This window comes from Schistocerca nitens, chromosome 6 (genome assembly GCF_023898315.1).
Source record: "Schistocerca nitens isolate TAMUIC-IGC-003100 chromosome 6, iqSchNite1.1, whole genome shotgun sequence".
Lineage (NCBI taxonomy): Eukaryota > Metazoa > Arthropoda > Insecta > Orthoptera > Acrididae > Schistocerca > Schistocerca nitens.
The window spans coordinates 240,646,581-240,664,971 of NC_064619.1; the positions used below are offsets into that span (position 1 = coordinate 240,646,581).

The 18,391-nt window shown below is 45.3% G+C and overlaps 1 protein-coding gene across 2 annotated transcripts in view; it reads right to left on the minus strand.

Moving 5' to 3' along the window:
- LOC126262872 (DNA (cytosine-5)-methyltransferase 1-like) overlaps window positions 1-18,391 on the minus strand; it is a 257,340-nt gene that overhangs the window by 142,598 nt on the left and 96,351 nt on the right. For both annotated transcript variants that reach the window (XM_049959738.1, XM_049959737.1), the window contains exon 9: window positions 13,673-13,820. In XM_049959738.1, coding sequence (XP_049815695.1) covers window positions 13,673-13,820 — 148 coding nt within the window. The remainder of the gene's footprint in view (window positions 1-13,672; window positions 13,821-18,391) is intronic.

Sequence of the window (18,391 nt, forward strand, 5' to 3'; positions counted from 1 at the left end):
GGCATGGTAACATTAAAAAACAATTTAAATAGCAGAGATTAACATTTTACCTAATTTTAATTCCATTGAGGTCATTTGTGAGACTGCAGCAGGCCCTGGTTCAGCATCCAATCTTAAGGATCCACTGTGGCACCTTCGTCAACTTCCTCATCTGGAACATGTCTTCTCTCTCTTCCCCATCCTCGTCAAGCCTAATTTCTGGGGTGTTCTCGCAAGACAAGCCACAACAGTGTTTGCACGTTGAGGAGCAGTTCAGACCAGATTAGCAACATCCAGATACTGCAGTCCATCCTGTTTTGCATGCGCAAGAAATCATCCTCAGTAGCGAGTACGGTGCAGCATCTTTCGTCAGCGTCATGGGAAACAAGCCAAGTCGCACAGTTGGAACTCCCATACAGTGCTAACATCAGTTGTTCTCATGTTGAACAAATTCAGCAGTTCGCACTTTTAGGTGTGGCTGTTGCTCCAAAAGGTTTAGTAATTTCCCTTTTCCTTTGTCACAAAAAGAGGCATGGCTGAAAACGGCAAATGCAGGATCAAAACTGAAAGAATTACAGGGGAGTACCACACTCCTGCCGATTTCCCTCTTTCCAGTTTATGGAAGTACAAGTAGTAGTTCTCGATTCCTCGACCCATTAGGAGAACAAGCACTCAATGTCCTCACTTATGATTGCCACACTATCAGGTTCAGCAACTTGGAAAATATCTGTTTCCACAATGAAGGAATCTGCATCTTCTTCTGTCTATAACACTTTTAATACCTCCACTCTCAAATTTTCTCTTGAGCATAAAAATCAAGTGGTTCTTGTTGCTCTTATTTGCTCTTCATTGAAAATGATATCGGCTAAAGAAACTGTGGTCTATAAATGACAATATCTTTCAGAAGACTTTGATCCCCTTTGCGAAGGATCGAAGGATCTCTTGGGTAGACAAAAATTCAGAAGTTGAACGACTTCTTTCCGGATCAATGCTTTTGTCAGATTCCTTGGCTGAGTAGGAAGAGAGTGCCATGATACCTCCCATGGAATGTAAGTATTTAATCCTACAATCCTGCAGATGTTAAAATCAGTGTCATCAGAGATGATCTGGATGAATCCTTCACTGGTTATGTTGGGATGCTAAGGTCATGCAATCGAGGATGTCTCAAATAGGGAAGCTTCTATATGTGTAGTTGCGAATACAATTGCATTCAGAGTGTCCACCATAAGCCTTGAGCCGTATGTTTTGTACATATATGTACTGAGCCCAATCGATAGTGAAGATAGAAATGATCATAGCCTTACTGTAGAAATCACTGCATGTGACAAAGCAACACACTTTTTCCCATTGTCTAGAGTTCGTCATTTGTTTTTCAAAATCAACAACTAAAATAAATGGAGCAATGATTCAGGGATCATCGATTGGGCATCTAGCAAGAAATAATCAGGTGGGGAGAAGTGGGATGTATCACAGACCTGTGAATGGATGTCCTGCAGCAGCACATACAATTCCTGCTTGCCGTGATAGAAACTAAATGACAGCATCTTATAGCCTGTACTTTTGAAACTTACTAAGTGCTCTTTTTATATCTGTCAACAACCATTCTTCCTCCACCACACCTCCAGAAAAGTCGTGTTTTATCGTCCTTACATCTCCATCCCAGCCATTCGTGATTTGGTCCTTTAACTCCTGCAAAGTAAAGTGGCACTCTTCTGATTGTTCAATGTACACAGAAATCATTTCCATTGCTTCATCTATCTGCGTGGATCCAGGACTTCCACATTTTCCTCCACCCCTGATTGGCCGGTAAAAATCTCTGACAAAACCTATGATATTGAGCATTTTTAGCACAAAGATCCTCATCACAGATACGTTCCAACAATTTGTGAGACCAGTCATCACCTCACCTATCAGCAACCCCCATAACAGCATCTAGTACTAGAAGTTTCATCACTTTACGAACAATATTTTCCTTTACATAGGGAAGTCTGCTAAGTTTCTCCCCGTTAGCATCAATTTCCTTGCCACAATAAAAGCAGTGTTTATTAAAATCAAATATCTTCTTGTATGATCAAAACTTACAATATGCTGTGATTTTCTATCATTACTGGATTGTAGTAGTGTTTCCAGGCCTTTCTGTTTCACTTAACCACATCACCAACTCCGAACTGCTGTCACATACAAAAGACACCTTCATACGATTTGGAGCACTCATTTTTAATTCACTGACTGCACAACAAAAGTAAACTCAAACAAGGAATGAGAATTCTGGAAGAAATAAGGAGTTTTCAACGCGTCCCTCGCACAACAAACGAAGATTGGGCATGGCTAACAGTGGAAACAATAACAAAGGAACGTAGGGGATGGCAGTCTCCTCTGTTTACAACACATCAATCTAAGATTTGTAGATAACTGTATACCTGAAGGTAGGGCAAACTTATGTTTTCCTTTTGGAAATTTCATTTAATTATATTATTTTGACGTACAACAAAAACTGAACAGTTAATAGTGCCTAAAACTGAAAAACTAGCTGCTTTTGTACCAAGGAATTTCATGAAATACAACTATGATAACTTGGCATTTTCCATTTGGATTCGCCGTTTTCGAGTTACAGGCATTGGAAACGACTTTTTAGCTAAGCTAGTAAAAATGAATGAACTTTGACAACTAACTGCAGCCAAATGGCTGCACCAATTTCTAAATTTTAAGTAGGTCACAGCACAAAATTTAATACTCTTTCATTTTTTGTAAAGGTAACATTTTCAGTAGGATGCATAATTTTCGAGTAATGGGAAAAATCTGAAAAATGCACCACAATTTCTTGGTTTTTTGGCCATAAAAAGTTGACCCAAGGGTTTTGAAGGTCAAAAACTTGGATTCAGCATACTCTCAACTATACAGGGTGGTCCATTGATAGTGACCAGGCCAAATATCTCACGAAATAAGCATCAAACGAAAAAACTATAAAGAACGAAACTCGTCTAGCTTGAAGGGGGAAACCAGATGGACCACTTTTTTCGCTTTGTGATAGATGGCGCTGTAATAAGTCACAAACGTATAAGTATGTGGTATCATGTAATGCTCCACCAGTGCGTACGATATTTGCTTCGTGATATATTACCTGTGTTAAAATGGACCGTTTACCAATTGCAGAAAAGGTTGATATCGTGTTGATGTATGGCTATTGTGATCAAAATTGCCCAACGGGGGTGTGGTATGTATGCTGCTCGGTACCCTGGACGACATCATCCAAGTGTCTGGACCGTGGACCGTTCGCCGGATAGTTACATTATTTAAGAAAACAGTAAGTGTTCAGCCACATGTGAAACATCAACCACGACCTGCAACAAATGATGATGCCCAAGTAGGTGTTTTAGCTGCTGTCGCGGCTAATCCGCACAGCAGCAGACAAATTGTGCGAGAATCGTGAATCTCAAAAACGTCGGTGTTGAGAATGCTACATCAACATCGATTGCACCCATAACATATTTCTATGCACCAGGAAATTGCATGGCGACGACTTTGAACGTCGTGTACAGTTCTGCCACTGGGCACAAGAGAAATTACGGGACAATGACCAAGTTTTTGCACACATTCTATTTAGCGACGAAGCGTCATTCACCAATAGCGGTAATGTAAACCAATCCACGAAGGCTGCAGCAAGTGGAATATCAGTGACCTTGGCGGGTTAATGTATGGTGCGGCATTATGGGAGGAAGGATAATTGCCCCCATTTTATTGATGGCAATCTAAATGGTGCAATGTATGCTGATTTCCTACATAATATTCTACCGATGTTACAACAAGATGTTTCACTGCATGACACAATGGCGATGTACTTCCAACATGATGGATGTCCAGCACATAGCTCACATGCGGTTGAAGCGGTATTGAATAGCATATTTCATGACAGGTGGATTGGTCGTCTAAGCACCATACCATGGACCGCATGTTCACCGGATCTGACGTCCCAGGATTTCTTTCTGTGGGGAAAGTTGAAGGATATTTGCTATGGTGATTCACCGACAACACCTGACAACATGAGTCAGCGCATTGTCAATGCATGTGCGAACATTACGGAAGGCGAACTACTCGCTGTTGAGAGGAATGTCGTTACACGTATTGCCAAATGCATTGAGGTTGCTTAGAACTGGGTTTCCATCTGATCTCTTGATATTCATACAAGTCGTTCTCTCTTCTCCAAAGGTCTCTTTAATTTTCCTGTAGGCAGTATCTATCTTACCCCCTAGTGAGATAAGCCTCTACATCCTTACATTTGTCCTCTAGCCATCCCTGCTTAACCATTTTGCACTTGCTGCAGCCTTCTTTACAGACGAATGGAAAAACTGGTAGAAGCCGACCTCGGCGAAGATCAGTTTGGATTCCGTAGAAATGTTGGACCACGTGAGGCAATACTGATCTTACGACTTATCTTAGAAGAAAGATTAAGGAAAGGCATCCCTACGTTTCTAACATTTGTAGACTTAGAGAAAGCTTTTGACAATGTTGAACGGAATACTCTCTTTCAAATTCTAAAGGTGGCAGGGGTAAAATACAGGGAGCGAATGGCTATTTACAATTTGTACAGAAACCAGATGGCAGTTATAAGAGTCGAGGCACATGATAGGGAAGCAGTGGTTGGGAAGGGAGCGAGACAGGGTTGTAGCCTCTCCCCGATGTTATTCAATCTGTATATCGAGCAAGCAGTAAAGGAAACAAAAGAAAAATTTGGAGTAGGTATTAAAATCCATGGAGAAGAAATAAAAACTTTGAGGTTTGCCGATGACATTGTAATTCTGTCAGAGACAGCAAAGGACTTGGAAGAGCAGTTGAACGGAATGGACAGTGTCTTGAAAGGAGGATATAAGATGAACATCAACAAAAGCAAAACGAGGATAATGGAATGTGGTCGAATTAAGTAAGGTGATGCTGAGGGAATTAGTTTAGGAAATGAGACACTTAAAGTAGTAAAGGAGTTTTGCTATTTGGGGAGCAAAATAACTGATGATGGTCGAAGTAGAGAGGATAAAAAAGGTAGACTGTCAATGGCAAGGAAAGTGTTTCTGAAGAAGAGAAATTTGTTAACATCGAGTATAGATTTAAGTGCCAGGAAGTCGTTTCTGAAAGTATTTGTATGGAGTGTAGCCATGTATGGAAGTGAAACATGGACGATAAATAGTTTAGACAAGAAGAGAATAGAAGCTTTCGAAATGTGGTACTTTTTTTTTGTGGGGTTTAAGGGCGCTCAACTACTGAGGTCATTAGCGCCCAGTCACTGTTGTTAGAGCACATGGAATCTAGTAAAACTCAAGGGGAGGGGGGACACCAGAAAGACCTTACAAAGATGTAGATAAAATAAGTAAAAAGGTTAGATGTCTTTGGACAAGCCAGTCAAAGTTATAAAACGCAGAACACGAGCAGCTGCTCGAGCGTCATCAGCTAAAATATCCGGTAAAGTAGATGGCAGGGACAGGACAACACGAGATTGACTAAAGCGGGGACACGACAATAAAACATGGCGCACTGTTAATGCCTGACCACAAGGGCACTGCGGGGCTGGGTCACCGGAGAGCAGGTAGCGGTGGCTAAACCGGCAATGCCCAATCCGCAACCTGGTCAGAAGGACCTCCTCTCGCCGAGATGGTCAGGAGGAGGTTGTCCAAGCAGTTGGGAGCGGTTTTACTGCCCGGAGCTTGTTTCCTTGGAGGGATGACCAAGCATCCCACCACATCGACACAAGCCTCTTACAAACATCCCCACGAACGTCAGATGACGGGACACAATGGGAGGCTGGCCGAGGCAGGAGGACTGCAGCCTTGGCTGCAGCATCCGCAGCCTCATTCCCAGGCACTCCTACATGTCCGGGAACCCACAGAAAGCTGCCGGAGAACCATTATCAGCGAAAGAATGGAGGGACTGCTGTATCCGTTGAACCAAAGGATGGACCGGATAGGGAGCTCCAAGGCTCTGAAGAGCACTGAGTGAGTCAGAGCAGAGTACATACGATGAATGGCGGTGGCGGCGGGCATACTGAACGGCCTGATGGAGAGCAAAAAGCTCGGCCATAAAGCTGGAACATTGGTTGAGGAGCCGGTATTTAAAGGTGGCGGCCCTGACGACAAAGGCACAGCCGACACCATCGTCAGTTTTGGAGCCATCGGTGTAAATAAAGGTGTGACCGGCAAGTCAAGCACGAAGTTCGACAAACCGTGAGCAATACACTGCAGCCAGAGTACCCTCCTTCGGGAGTGAGCTGAGGTCGAGATAAATATGAACCGGAGCCTGGAGCCAAGGTGGTGTCGGGCTCTCACCCTCTCTGAAGGTGGTAGGGAGGGCAAAATCCAATTGTCGAAGCAGGCGACGGAAGCAGACTCCGGGGGGCAGCAGGGCAGACACATACAACCCGTACTGACGGTCGAGAGAATCAGCGAAGAAGGACTGGTAAGACGGGTGGTCGGGCATAGACAACAGCCGGCAGGCATACCGACACAGCAGTACGTCGCGCCGGTAGGTCAATGGTAATTCGGCAGCTTCAGCATAAAGACTCTCGACAGGACTAGTGTAGAAGGCTCCGGTCGCAAGACGTAACCCCCGATGGTAGATGGAGTTGAGACGGCGTAAGAGGGATGGCCGAGCAGACGAGTAGACAAAGCTCCCATAATCCAGCTTTGATCGGACTATGGACCGATACAAGCGAAGCAGGACAGTGCGATCCGCTCCCCAAGATGAACCACTAAGAACTCTGAGGACATTAAGGGAACGTGTACAACGGGCCGCCAAATAAGAGACATGCGGAGACCAACAGTTTCCTGTCCAACGTGAGCCCTAGAAACTTAGTTGTTTCCACGAATGGGAGAACAACGGGACCGAGATGTAAGGATGGCGGAAGGAACGCTTTATATCGCCAAAAGTTGATACAAACCGTCTTCTCTTCAGAGAACCGGAAGCCATTTGCCACGCTCCATGAGTATAGGTTGTCTAGACAACGCTGAAGGCAGCGCTCCAGGAGGCATGTTCGCTGGGCACTGCAGTAGATCGCGAAGTCATCGACAAAGAGAGAGCCTGAGACATTAGGTGGAATGCAATCCATAATTGGATTGATTGCGATGGCAAAAAGGGCTACGTTCAAGACGGAGCACTGAGGCACTCCGTTCTCCTGGAGGAAGACGTCGGACAATACGGAACCCACACGTACCCTAAACTTTCGATCCATTAAAAAGGAATCAATAAAAAGGGGCAGGCGACCACGTAGGCCCCACCTGTGCATAGTGCGGAGGATACCTCCTCTCCAACAGGTATCATAAGCCTTCTCCAAATCGAAGAACACGGCTACCGTTTGGCGCCTTCGCAAAAAGTTGTTCATTATGAATGTCGACAAGGTCACAAGGTGGTCAACAGCGGAGCGGCGGCGACGAAAGCCGCATTGGACATTGGTTAAGTAGCCGTCGAGATTCAAGAATCCAAACTAACCGAGCATGAACCATGCGCTCCATCACCTTACAGACACAGCTTGTAAGAGAAATGGGGCGGTAACTAGAAGGAAGGTGTCTATCCTTCCCGGGTTTGGGTATAGGAACAACGACGGCGTCACGCCAACGCATGGGGACCTGACCTTCGGTCCAGACGCGATTGTAGGTACGAAGAAGGAAGCTTTTGCCCGCCGGAGAAAGGTGTGCCAGCATCTGAACGTGAATGGCATCTGGCCCCGGAGCAGAGGACCGGGACAGTGCAAGCGCACGTTCGAGTTCCCGCATAGTAAAGGGGGCATTATAAGTTTCCAGATTCAGCGAGTGGAAGGAAGGTCGCCGAGCCTCTTCTGCCTCTTTCCTGGGAAGGAAGGCAGGGTGGGAATGGGCGGAGCTTGAAACCTCCGTGAAAAACCGGCCGAAGGCGTTGGAGACAGCCACAGGATCAACGAGGACCTCATTACCTGAGGTCAGGCCAGGTACCGAGGAGTGGGCCTTAATGCCCGACAGCCGGCGCAGGCCACCCCAAACGACGGAAGAGGGAGTAAAACTGTTAAAGGAGCTGGTGAAAGAGGCCCAACAAGCTTTTTTGCTGTCTTTGATGACTCTATGGCATTGCGCTCGGAGTCGTTTGTATCCAATACAATTCGCCAACGTAGGATGGCGGCGAAAGGTGCGCAAAGCACGTCGTCGAGCACGGATAGCGTCTCTACAAGCCTCGTTCCACCAGGGGACGGAAACGCGACGTGAAGAAGAGGTAGTACGAGGAATGGAACGTTCGGCAGCATTGATGATAACAGCCGTGAGGTATTCGACCTGACTGTCACAACTGAGAAAATCGTGGTCCGGAAAGGTCGCCAGGGAGGAGTAAAGTCCCCAGTCAGCTTTAGGTATGTTCCAGCTCGAAGGACGTGGGGATGGGGTGTGGTGCAGGAGACGAACGACACAGGGGAAGTGGTCGCTCGAATAGGTGTCAGAAAGGACATACCTCTCAAACCGACGGGCAAGAGTGGTAGAACAGATCGAGAGGTCCAAGTGGGAGTAGGTATGAGTCGAGTCCGAGAGGAAAGTCGGGGCACCAGTATTGAGGCAGACAAGATTGAGATGGTTGAAGACATCCGCCAAGAGTGAGCCTCTTTGACAGGATGCAGGAGAGCCCCAAAGGGGATGATGGGCATTGAAGTCGCCAAACAATAAAAACGGCGGGGGAAGCTGAACAATCAGGTGCATCACGTCAGCCCGACTAACAGCGGATGACGATGGAGTGTAGATGGTACAAACTGAAAAAGTAAAAGCAGAAAGAGTAATACGGACAGCTATTGCTTGGAGTGGGGTGGTCAATGGGATGGGATGGTAATAGACATCGTCCCGAACGAGCAACATGACCCCACCATGAGCTGGGATACCGTCCACAGGGGTGAGGTCATACCGCTCCGAGGTATAGTGGGTAAAGGCAATATGGTCAGTCGGGCGCAACTTGGTTTCCTGGAGACCAAGGACGAGCGGACAGTGCAGGCAGAGGAGCAGTTGTAATTCTTCCAGATTACATCGAATACCTCTTATGTTCCAATGTAACAAGGCCATCGCTAGTCAAAAAAGAGGGGGAACGAGACGGGGGAAGAGCTGGTCACCTCGACGGCCGCGGAGGGCCAGGTTTCGAGGGAACAACGCTACAACCGGCGGGAGGTGGATCCTGTTCCATCGAGTCGTCGCCAGCTGCGGCCGCTGTCCCTGGTGGTGTAGCAGGGGCAGCATCATTTGCCGACGAGTGGCCAGCTGAGCGCCTGGCAGCAGAGCATCCCGGCGAAACTGAGGACGGCCGGGAGCAGCGACTCACGGATGGAGCATCAGACGAAACGCGCCGGGGTGGAGAGGGGGATAGAGACTTCTTCTTGGAGGCCTTCTTGGAAGTCCGAGGAGGCACAGGGGTGGTGGGCTGGACCCGAAGAAGGTCCTCACACGCAGGGTCCGTTTTGGAACGCCGGACCTCTGGAGCTGGGGTCCGGAACGTTTCCCCAATGGACGCCTGAGAAGAGGATCGCTTCTCAGGCGGCAGGGGGGGGGGGGGGGGAGGGGAAGGAGGAGGAGGAATGGTGGTCCCTGGGGCAGAGGGGGCGGGGGCCACAGGGGAGGAGGATTTGGAAGGGAGGGATTTGGGAGGCGGAGGCAGAGACCCCAGATGGGGGGAGGAGGCGGAGGGGGGACACGATAGGGGTGAGGATACCGCGGAAGGAGGGGACACAACTGAAGCAAACGAAGTGGTCAACGGCACGGGATGGAGGCGGTCATACTTCTTCCTGGCCTCAGAATAAGAGAGACGATCCAAAGTTTTGAGTTCTTGTATCTTCTTCTCCTTCTGATATGCGGGGCAGTCTGAGGATCTAGGCGAGTGGATGCCAGGACAATTAACGCACCGAGGTGGTGGGGTGCATGTATGTTCCTCACGAAGAGGACGTCCACAATCACCACAAAGGGGCTCAGCCTCACACCGTGACGACATGTGCCCAAAGCGCAAACACCGAAAACAGTGCATAGGAGGCGGGATGTAAGGTCGCACGTCGCACCGGTAGCACATCACCTTTACCTTCTCCGGGAGAACGTCCCCCTCGAAGGCAAGGATAAAGGCCCCGGTGTCGATGCGACGGTCTTTGGGGCCGCGCTGGACTCGCCGGACGAAATGGACGCCTCGGCGCTCCAGGTTGGCCCTGAGCTCCTCATCAGATTGCAGCAGGAGGTCCCGATGAGAAATAACCCCCTGCGTCCTATTTAGTGCCAGATGCGGGACAATGGACACTGGGATATCCCCTAGGCTGTCGCACGCCTGGAGCGCCGCCAACTGTGTGGCGGAGGTGGTCTTTATAAGAACGGACCCCGAACGCATCTTACTGAGAGCCTCGATTGCCCCGAAGATGTCCTCAATGTGCTGAACAAAGAACATGGGCTTGGAGGTGGCAAACGTCCCCCCATCTGTTCGAGAACAGACCAAATAGCGGGGGAAGTACTTCGCCCCAAGCCGGCGGGCCTGTCCCTCCTCCCAGGGAGTGGCCAAGGGGGAAAGGGCAGGAGAACCAGAACTAGAGACAGTACCTTTCCTTTTGAAAGACGCGGCCGCAGAGCGACCTGATACGTGTTGACGTTTCATCTGCGAAACGTCCGCCCCGATACCACCCACTCCGACCAGGGGCTCTCCCCATGGGTGCCACCCAGCCTCAGCAAGGGCCACCTGGCAGGATGACCGTTGCCGGGAGTCCTGATGCCCCAAGGAGACGGGCATCTACTCCTTGGCCGACGTGGGGAGGGTGCAGCTCGGGTATCGGCAGTACGATCCCTGTGTTGTCAGGGGGCTACAACCTAGAGGGTACATGACGACCCCACCACTACGGGCTGGCTACCGTGCTGGATTTCTGGTGCCACGGAAAGTCCATCATGATCGTAGGTGCAGATGGGGACGCACTATGGGCGTAACTTGTACAACCCATCAGGCGTTTAGGCCCAATTTGAGGAATAGTGGGTATGGTGACAGCGCCGGTACAATGCTGAGTGCCAAGGTCTTAGTGCACTGAGGACCAGTGGTACACCACGTACGGCGTCCTTCCCCAAAAGGCTCGTACTTCTGTAGAATTTTGAAAAATGGAGGTCAAACCCCAAGGGGGACCATCACATGGAAGGCCGAAACGGTTGAAACTCCTTTTAGTCGCCTCTTACGACAGGCAGGAATACCTCGGGCCTATTCTTACCCCGGACCCGCAGGGGGAGGGAGAAGAGGAGTATGTGGCACAACGTGACAAAAAGAAGGGACCAGTTAGTAGGAAATGTTCTGAGGCATCAAGGGATCACAAATTTAGCATTGGAGGGCAGTGTGGAGGGTAAAAATCGTAGAGGGAGACCAAGAGATTAATACACTAAGCAGATTCAGAAGGATGTGAGTTGCAGTAAGTACTGTGAGATGAAGAAGCTTGCACAGGATAGGGTAGCATGGAGAGCTGCATCAAACCAGTCTCAGGACTGAAGACCACAACAACAACAACAACAACTACTCTGTAACAGCATGCGTACTCAGAAATGATAAGTTCACAACGGTACATGTATCACATTGAAATAACCGAAATAAAATGTTGAAATGTACCTACATTCTGTATTTTAATTTAAAACACTTATCTGTTACCAAACTGTTCGTCTAAAAGTGTGAGCCATATGTTTGTGACTATTACAGCACCATCTCTCACAAAGCGAAAAAAGTGGTCCAACTAAAACATCCATATTTCTTTACGTACTACATGAATATGTATTAAAAAATCGGGGTTCCTATTTAAAAAAAAAAAAAATTCAGTTGCTATCCGTTTCACCTATGGCAGCGCCATCTAGCAGGCCAACAATAGCGCTATCTGGTTTCCCCCTTCAAGCTAGGCAAGTTTCGTTCTTTGTAGTTTTTTCATTTGATGCTTATTTCGTGAGATATTTGGCCCGGTCACGATCAGTGGACCACCCTGTATACAAAAGATTAGAAAACAAAATCTTCTATTTCATTTTTTGCAAACAAAGGGCCTTTTTGTGAGAACGTTACTGGACTATATGAGTCTAGAGAACTGATGTCCCCCTTCCCTGACAGAAAAAACAGAGACTTCGTTGCTACGGCCAAGAGTAAAAGTTTGAGACCTTGTAATCAAGCTAGGTGTGGATTCTGACATCTGCAAAGCTTGGTGTTATATTGATTGTGTGTATTTTTTCAAATTTTTTCTTAGCATCTGGATAAGAGAGGCAGTCAAGAGTTTTAAATTTCTGAATTTTCCTCTCCTTTTTGAAAACTGAAAATTTTGGCAAATGAGGGGGTGCCATTCTGGGCAGGAAGGGAGGGGCTGTTCACAAGGACTGCCCTCATACCCTGTGTTCAGTACGCCCAACAAGTAGCCTCACTAGTACAGCAGGAGGATGTGTCCAAACCACTGGCACCTAAGGAAAAAAATCAGATAGGAAGAGGAAAATAGGGTTCAAAATCACACCTGTTAACCACAACTGTATCTTTACCAGATAAAACACTTCCATCATAGGCTAGGATGAAAGCTTCAGTTTCCATCCTACTATCCTTAGGTTCCCTGTGAATGCGACTAAGTGGACTCCATGGCACTCTAGGTTCGCACGCAGTTATTCACCTATTTATAGTGTTAGATCCCGATGGAAGATGATCCCTTGAATCTGTTGAGCTCATTACGAAGAGATATGGTAAGCTTGTCACAGACCTAAAGTGCCTGTGACTGGGTAATATTCAAATTTTTTATCAAGAAATATTCATTGCTTATTTTCTCTACTGCCGAAACTTTTCTGTGCCTATCCTCAATATTTTCAATGAGAAACAGTGGCTTCACTGTTACAAAATATTCTCTGTCAATTCTTGAGTATCCCAAGAGCTGGGCGGACTGTCCACCTCCAATTCTCCTTCTTTACTATCATCCCATAGCATGGCAAAGATGGAAAAGGCATGGGGTTGTAAGCCTATGGATTAAAGTTTTGCTTACTATCTTCTTAGATAGCCATGTTGGTGTGACCAGTGGTATGAGTCAGTCTGATCCGTTTAATTGCCGACTGCCTGCCATTATGCCATCCCTCCTTTCAGAGGCTCTCCCCTCAGGCCCAAGTCCCGCCACATCAAATGCTACCTGACATAGCAGCATTTGCAGAGAGTCCCGGCAACCTACGTTGGACAGAAACCTACTCCTCAGCACACTTGACGAGGTTGCAGATTAGGCATAAGCAATGCAATCTCTGCATTATCAGGGGTCTACAACTGTGAGGGTACGAGATGGACAACCTCCATGAGGGATTGGCTACCATGCTGGATTTCGGATGTTAACGAAAATCCACTCTAACAGCAGGTGCAGAAGGACACAGTGTAGGATGGATAAATCATGCACTACATAAGGTATCCTTCCTCAGGAACAGCACACACTTTGTCTTGTCCTTCTTCATGAACAAAGTGCTCTTATAAGAATACATCAATTTTTTATGCTCCTAACTTTTCTGTAAATTTTTTTTTCACTGACTATCTTAACAACAAAATACTAAATGTATATGTGGCAAACCCCTGTAAGTGCTTTATCTTCTGAGGAAACTGTACAACAGTAATTAGTAACAACTACTACTTTTGAAAGGATATGGATTTGCTTACATTTTTCCGCGTATTGTTATATGATAGTGTTAGAATAAGAATGGAAAAACACAAAGGTATATACCTGATTTTCTTTATTGCTGTCTCTGTCTATCTGCTCTGTGAAGAATGTTTCAAAGACCTCTTGGACTAGGTTGGTGGTGGTTGCTTTCGTCCATTCACACTTCTTTGGTTTTGTGACATCTCTTCTTTCTGCACGTCTCATAGCTTGCCTAACACAAAAATAAATTTTACATGAAACTGAAACAATTAAAAAACAATCATGAAGATTAGAAATATATGGGTTGGAGGGAATGTTTATGGAAAAATCTGTGAAAATTGGAATAATGTTAGCAGAAGCAGAAGCATTAACACATATTTGGTTTCTAGTTTTTGGATCGAACTGTTTACACAGTAGAAGGAAACTGCAAAATGCTCTAAGGAAACTAGCGCACAAAAATGAGCGCCATGGTTGAGAACTTTTTCTGCACGGTATACTGCCATCCCCCAAAGAAATTTAACAAGATGTTATCTTCTGCCATACACCATAACCTGTACTTCTATGATGCAGTACTCTGTCAGTCAGGATAGTGATCTTACATAAAGTATTCTCAGTATTCTTGCTGTGTCGACTCCAAACAAAATCTTTACCTTTCAACAACAACGCCATCAACTTTGTCAGAAACAATTGACTTGTCATGTTGCTAGAGATGTCTGGGATGTTAGTGACATCTGTTGAAACATAAAGAACTCGACAAATTGCTCTGTAGTCTGAATTGAAAGAATTGTTTGAATATTTTTGCTAAGTTTATTACATTTAAGGTTTTGCGGGTGACATGCTAACTAATTTAGTGTTTTCCATAAACATTTTATGTTTGTAGTACAGCTAATAAGTTTTAGTAGCTGCTGGGGTGAAATTTACGTATTCTGTAGTTATGGAAACCTGGTAGTCTACTCTCCTACACAGGTACCATTCCTACCAAATGTTACAAGCGACAAAATAATGAGAAGAAGCAAAGGAGAGGCAAACTTTATTTCTTTTTGCTCAACAATGTTATGAAAAGGATATATTGCTTCTCACTGTAAAGATGACACATTGAGTTGCAGAGAAGCATAATGAAAAGAATGTTACACATTGAGCTTTTGGACAAAGCCTTTTTCAGAAAAGAAAACACATCCATTCACACAAGCAAGCACACCTCATGCACATATGACTACTATCTCCGGCCACTTTGGCCAGAACACAACAGTCCTGTTGAACGGAAGTGGCAACTCATCAACCTGCATTTCAACAGCTGTCATTCATTCCAAACCAAAAAATACCTCCGATACAGCCTGGCCAACCAGGAATCGGGAATGTGTAGTGACAATAACTCCCTTGCCCAGTATGATGAAGGTTTCACAAGGTCTTTACATCAGGCACTAGTCCCCAGACCTGTTAAGCAATCAGATTTCCCCTGCCATACCCTCACATACCCCATACCTCAATCCTCCCACCACCATCAAGAACCAGCTACAAAGGAGTACCCCTTTGTTGCCCACTACCATGCGGGACAGACAACTTAACCACATACTTTGTCAGGGTTTTGATTATCTATCACATCCCAAAATCAAATCCCAACCCCTTTCCATGGAGATCAAGCCCCTGTGGAAAACCCAGATGTAAGACTGCCCAATCCACCCACCCAGCACTCCCTATTCCATTCCTGTCACATATTTATCCTACGCCATCAGAGGCTGGGCCAACTTGTGAATGAAGCAGAGCTGGTGTATGACAAGGCTGCTATCACTGCTCGGATTTTTATATTGGTAATGGCTTCCAACCAGCTGCCTACCACGATGAATGGCCACTGCCAAACTGTGCCCCAGAGAAATGTTGACCACCCTGTGGCACAACATGCAGCTGTTGTTACGAATGGCTACTTTACAACCCAAGCCATCTGCATCCTCCCCTCCACTACCAGTCTTTCTGAACGGCAGAGATGGTAATTATTCTTACAACACATTCTATGCTCCCGACGTTATCCCGGGCTCAACCTACTGTCCCAAACCTTCCACCCAATCGTTTCCAGCCCCTATATTGCATCACCTTCTCCCAATTCATGTCCCCTCACCCTGGGTCCTTTCCTTTCCCCTTCTCTGCTCTTCTCCTTTTCAGCAGTTACCTTGTGTGTGCACTGCATTTTGCTGTTGAAACTGGCGCATTTTATTTGAAACTAAAGTTTTATTTTGGTGTTATTCTCTCGATTATGTTTTATTGGTGTGGTCACATTCTGCGGCAGCAGGCTAAAGTAAAATTTTGCGGGGTTTTTCCTGGATTGCCCGATTGTCCTTATATACATACAACCTGCGAATGAAAATCCAACATACAGTCATCTGCCAATATTTTTCCATATAACTAATGCAAATTATGTATTTCACTAAGTTCCTTCTGCTCTCAAAGCTTCTGCACACAGTAGCATTTACTCAACCCATCCAGTAGCCTATTTCGTGAAATAGCTTGTCCGTTAGCTTCATAGAATGTAGCAGTAGGATGGTTCCTATCCGACTTTTTTAAAATTTTCTGGTAGCTTTTTGTGAGTTACCTCCAGTGTGATTCCATTCCTTGTAAAAATGAGCTATGTGAACCTTAGAGACAGGAGGTTAGGAGAAAACGTCAGCACTCTGCCTGCAGAAACGGAAAATCCATGGGGGGCAGGTAATCCATTTCACATTATTACGTCACATTCATTAGCTAATGTAGGCCAGTTGCTTACTTCATTTTCCTTTATTGGATACATTCTCATTTCATAGATCACATTTGTCAGGTTATGTCACAGGTCATTCACTCCAAGATGGGGAAAGAGAGGGTGGAGTTAGCCGAGCCCAGACGTCCCTTTTTCATGACCCAACATGCTCCACCCCAATCGTCTTCCACTTCAAAGAGAAGGTAGCAATTGTGGCATACATGTTTTTGATCCATCAAGGGTTGGGGGAAAAGTTAGGATTTGCGCAAGGAATTTATCAGCAGTTACTTAAGGAAGAGAGCTTCTGAGCAAACAGACACAGCCAGGAGAGGCAAGAGTGTAGCAAATAAGAAATTCAGCAATTCAATAAGTTACATCCCATCCTGGCTTTTCCATTGTTTAATTCAGTAAGTTTGGTATTTATGTGCTGACATGCAAATTTCACTCACAAAGTTATCTGAAAATAAAAGGACTTTATTTACACATTCCCGTCAGTAATTTTACTGATATTTCGGTCATTTAACTTATCCCTCTTCACTCTGAACAGTTTTCTTTAAATGGGGAATTAAGTTGGATTATATGAATATTTTGGTTTATTAGATAATTAAAAAACAGTAAAATGTTGCTTTGGGAAAAATTTAATGGGAAAGCAGTAGCACGATGTCAGTCAGATGTTATTTCAGCTTAACTGTCCTCTAACTCAATGCAACATGAACGATATTATGAGGAACAGTAATGAATAAAAGTGTTTTATTTTACTTCTGGTAGCAATACTATGCAGTTTATAACTCATATTTTATGGAATAAAAAAGTAATAATCACAACAAATTTATAACTCTGAAATACAAAGACATGGTGCAGACTGTTTCACTTTTTGTGGAAGAATTTCAAAAACCTTTAACCTTTGAAAGGCAAAAGTACTGATTACATTTTACACACATTGTCTTGATTCTGCTACTGTTGTGCTGATATTTAAATGTTTATGGAGATGAAACATCATCCACTACGGTTCAGCGATCATACCCATATCACATCATTTGTCCAGACCTGGTCCTGGATGAGATTTGAATATTTTTGCATTTTCTAATGTGCTTAACTAATCTTAACAAGTCACTCATACTCTTGTGTCCTCTCGTGTCACAACAAGCTGAAAGAACTGCTACCACAGATATTTAAGAAGATCCATAATATTCCTTCTAACAGTCTGCTTCTCACAGCAGTGCTCTTTATATGGAAAACAGTAGGTACATAGACACTGATGAATCATCACTGAAATCAGGATCCTCAAACGCAATGAACCTCTTCCTCTGGTAGGCCTTCATGTAACAGCTAAGGTGCATAAAAGCTTTCCACGGGAAAAAAAAAGTATATAAGACAGTAAGAGAATGCAAGCAACCGTGTCCATTCAATTTTAAAGTTATGCAGTAAGCAAACGACTCAGACAAACTTGTTAGTACATGTTAAAGCAAAATTGCTTGCACAAAGATGAGATTATTAATTAACTGTCAATATTACAACATTGTATACCCCTTTCCAAACAACCATAACCATCAAATCGCCAAAACAACTCAGTTTCACATAATTACGAACTACTAACCTGGCAACAGCATGCTGCTTATATTTCGACAAAACTCACAAGGGAACCTCCCCATCGCACCCCCCTCAGATTTAGTTATAAGTTGGCATAGTGGATAGGCCTTGAAAAATGGAACACAGATCAATCGAGAAAACAGGAAGAAGTTGTGTGGAACTATGAAAAAAATAAACAACATATACAAACTGAGTAGTCCATGCGCAAGATTTGCAACATCAAGGACAGTGTGAGTTGAGGAGCGGCGTGGTCCTGTGGTTCAGCATGAGCGGCTGTGGAATGAGATGTCCTTCGTTCAAGTCCTTCCTCGAGTGACAAGTTTACTTTTTTTATCTTCACAAAGTTATGATCTGTCCGTTCGTTCATTGACGTCTCTATTCAATGTAATAAGTTTAGTGTCCGTGTTTTCCGACCGCACCGCAAAACCGTGCGATTAGTAGACGAAAGGACATGCCTCTCCAATGGGAACTGAAAACATTTGATCGCA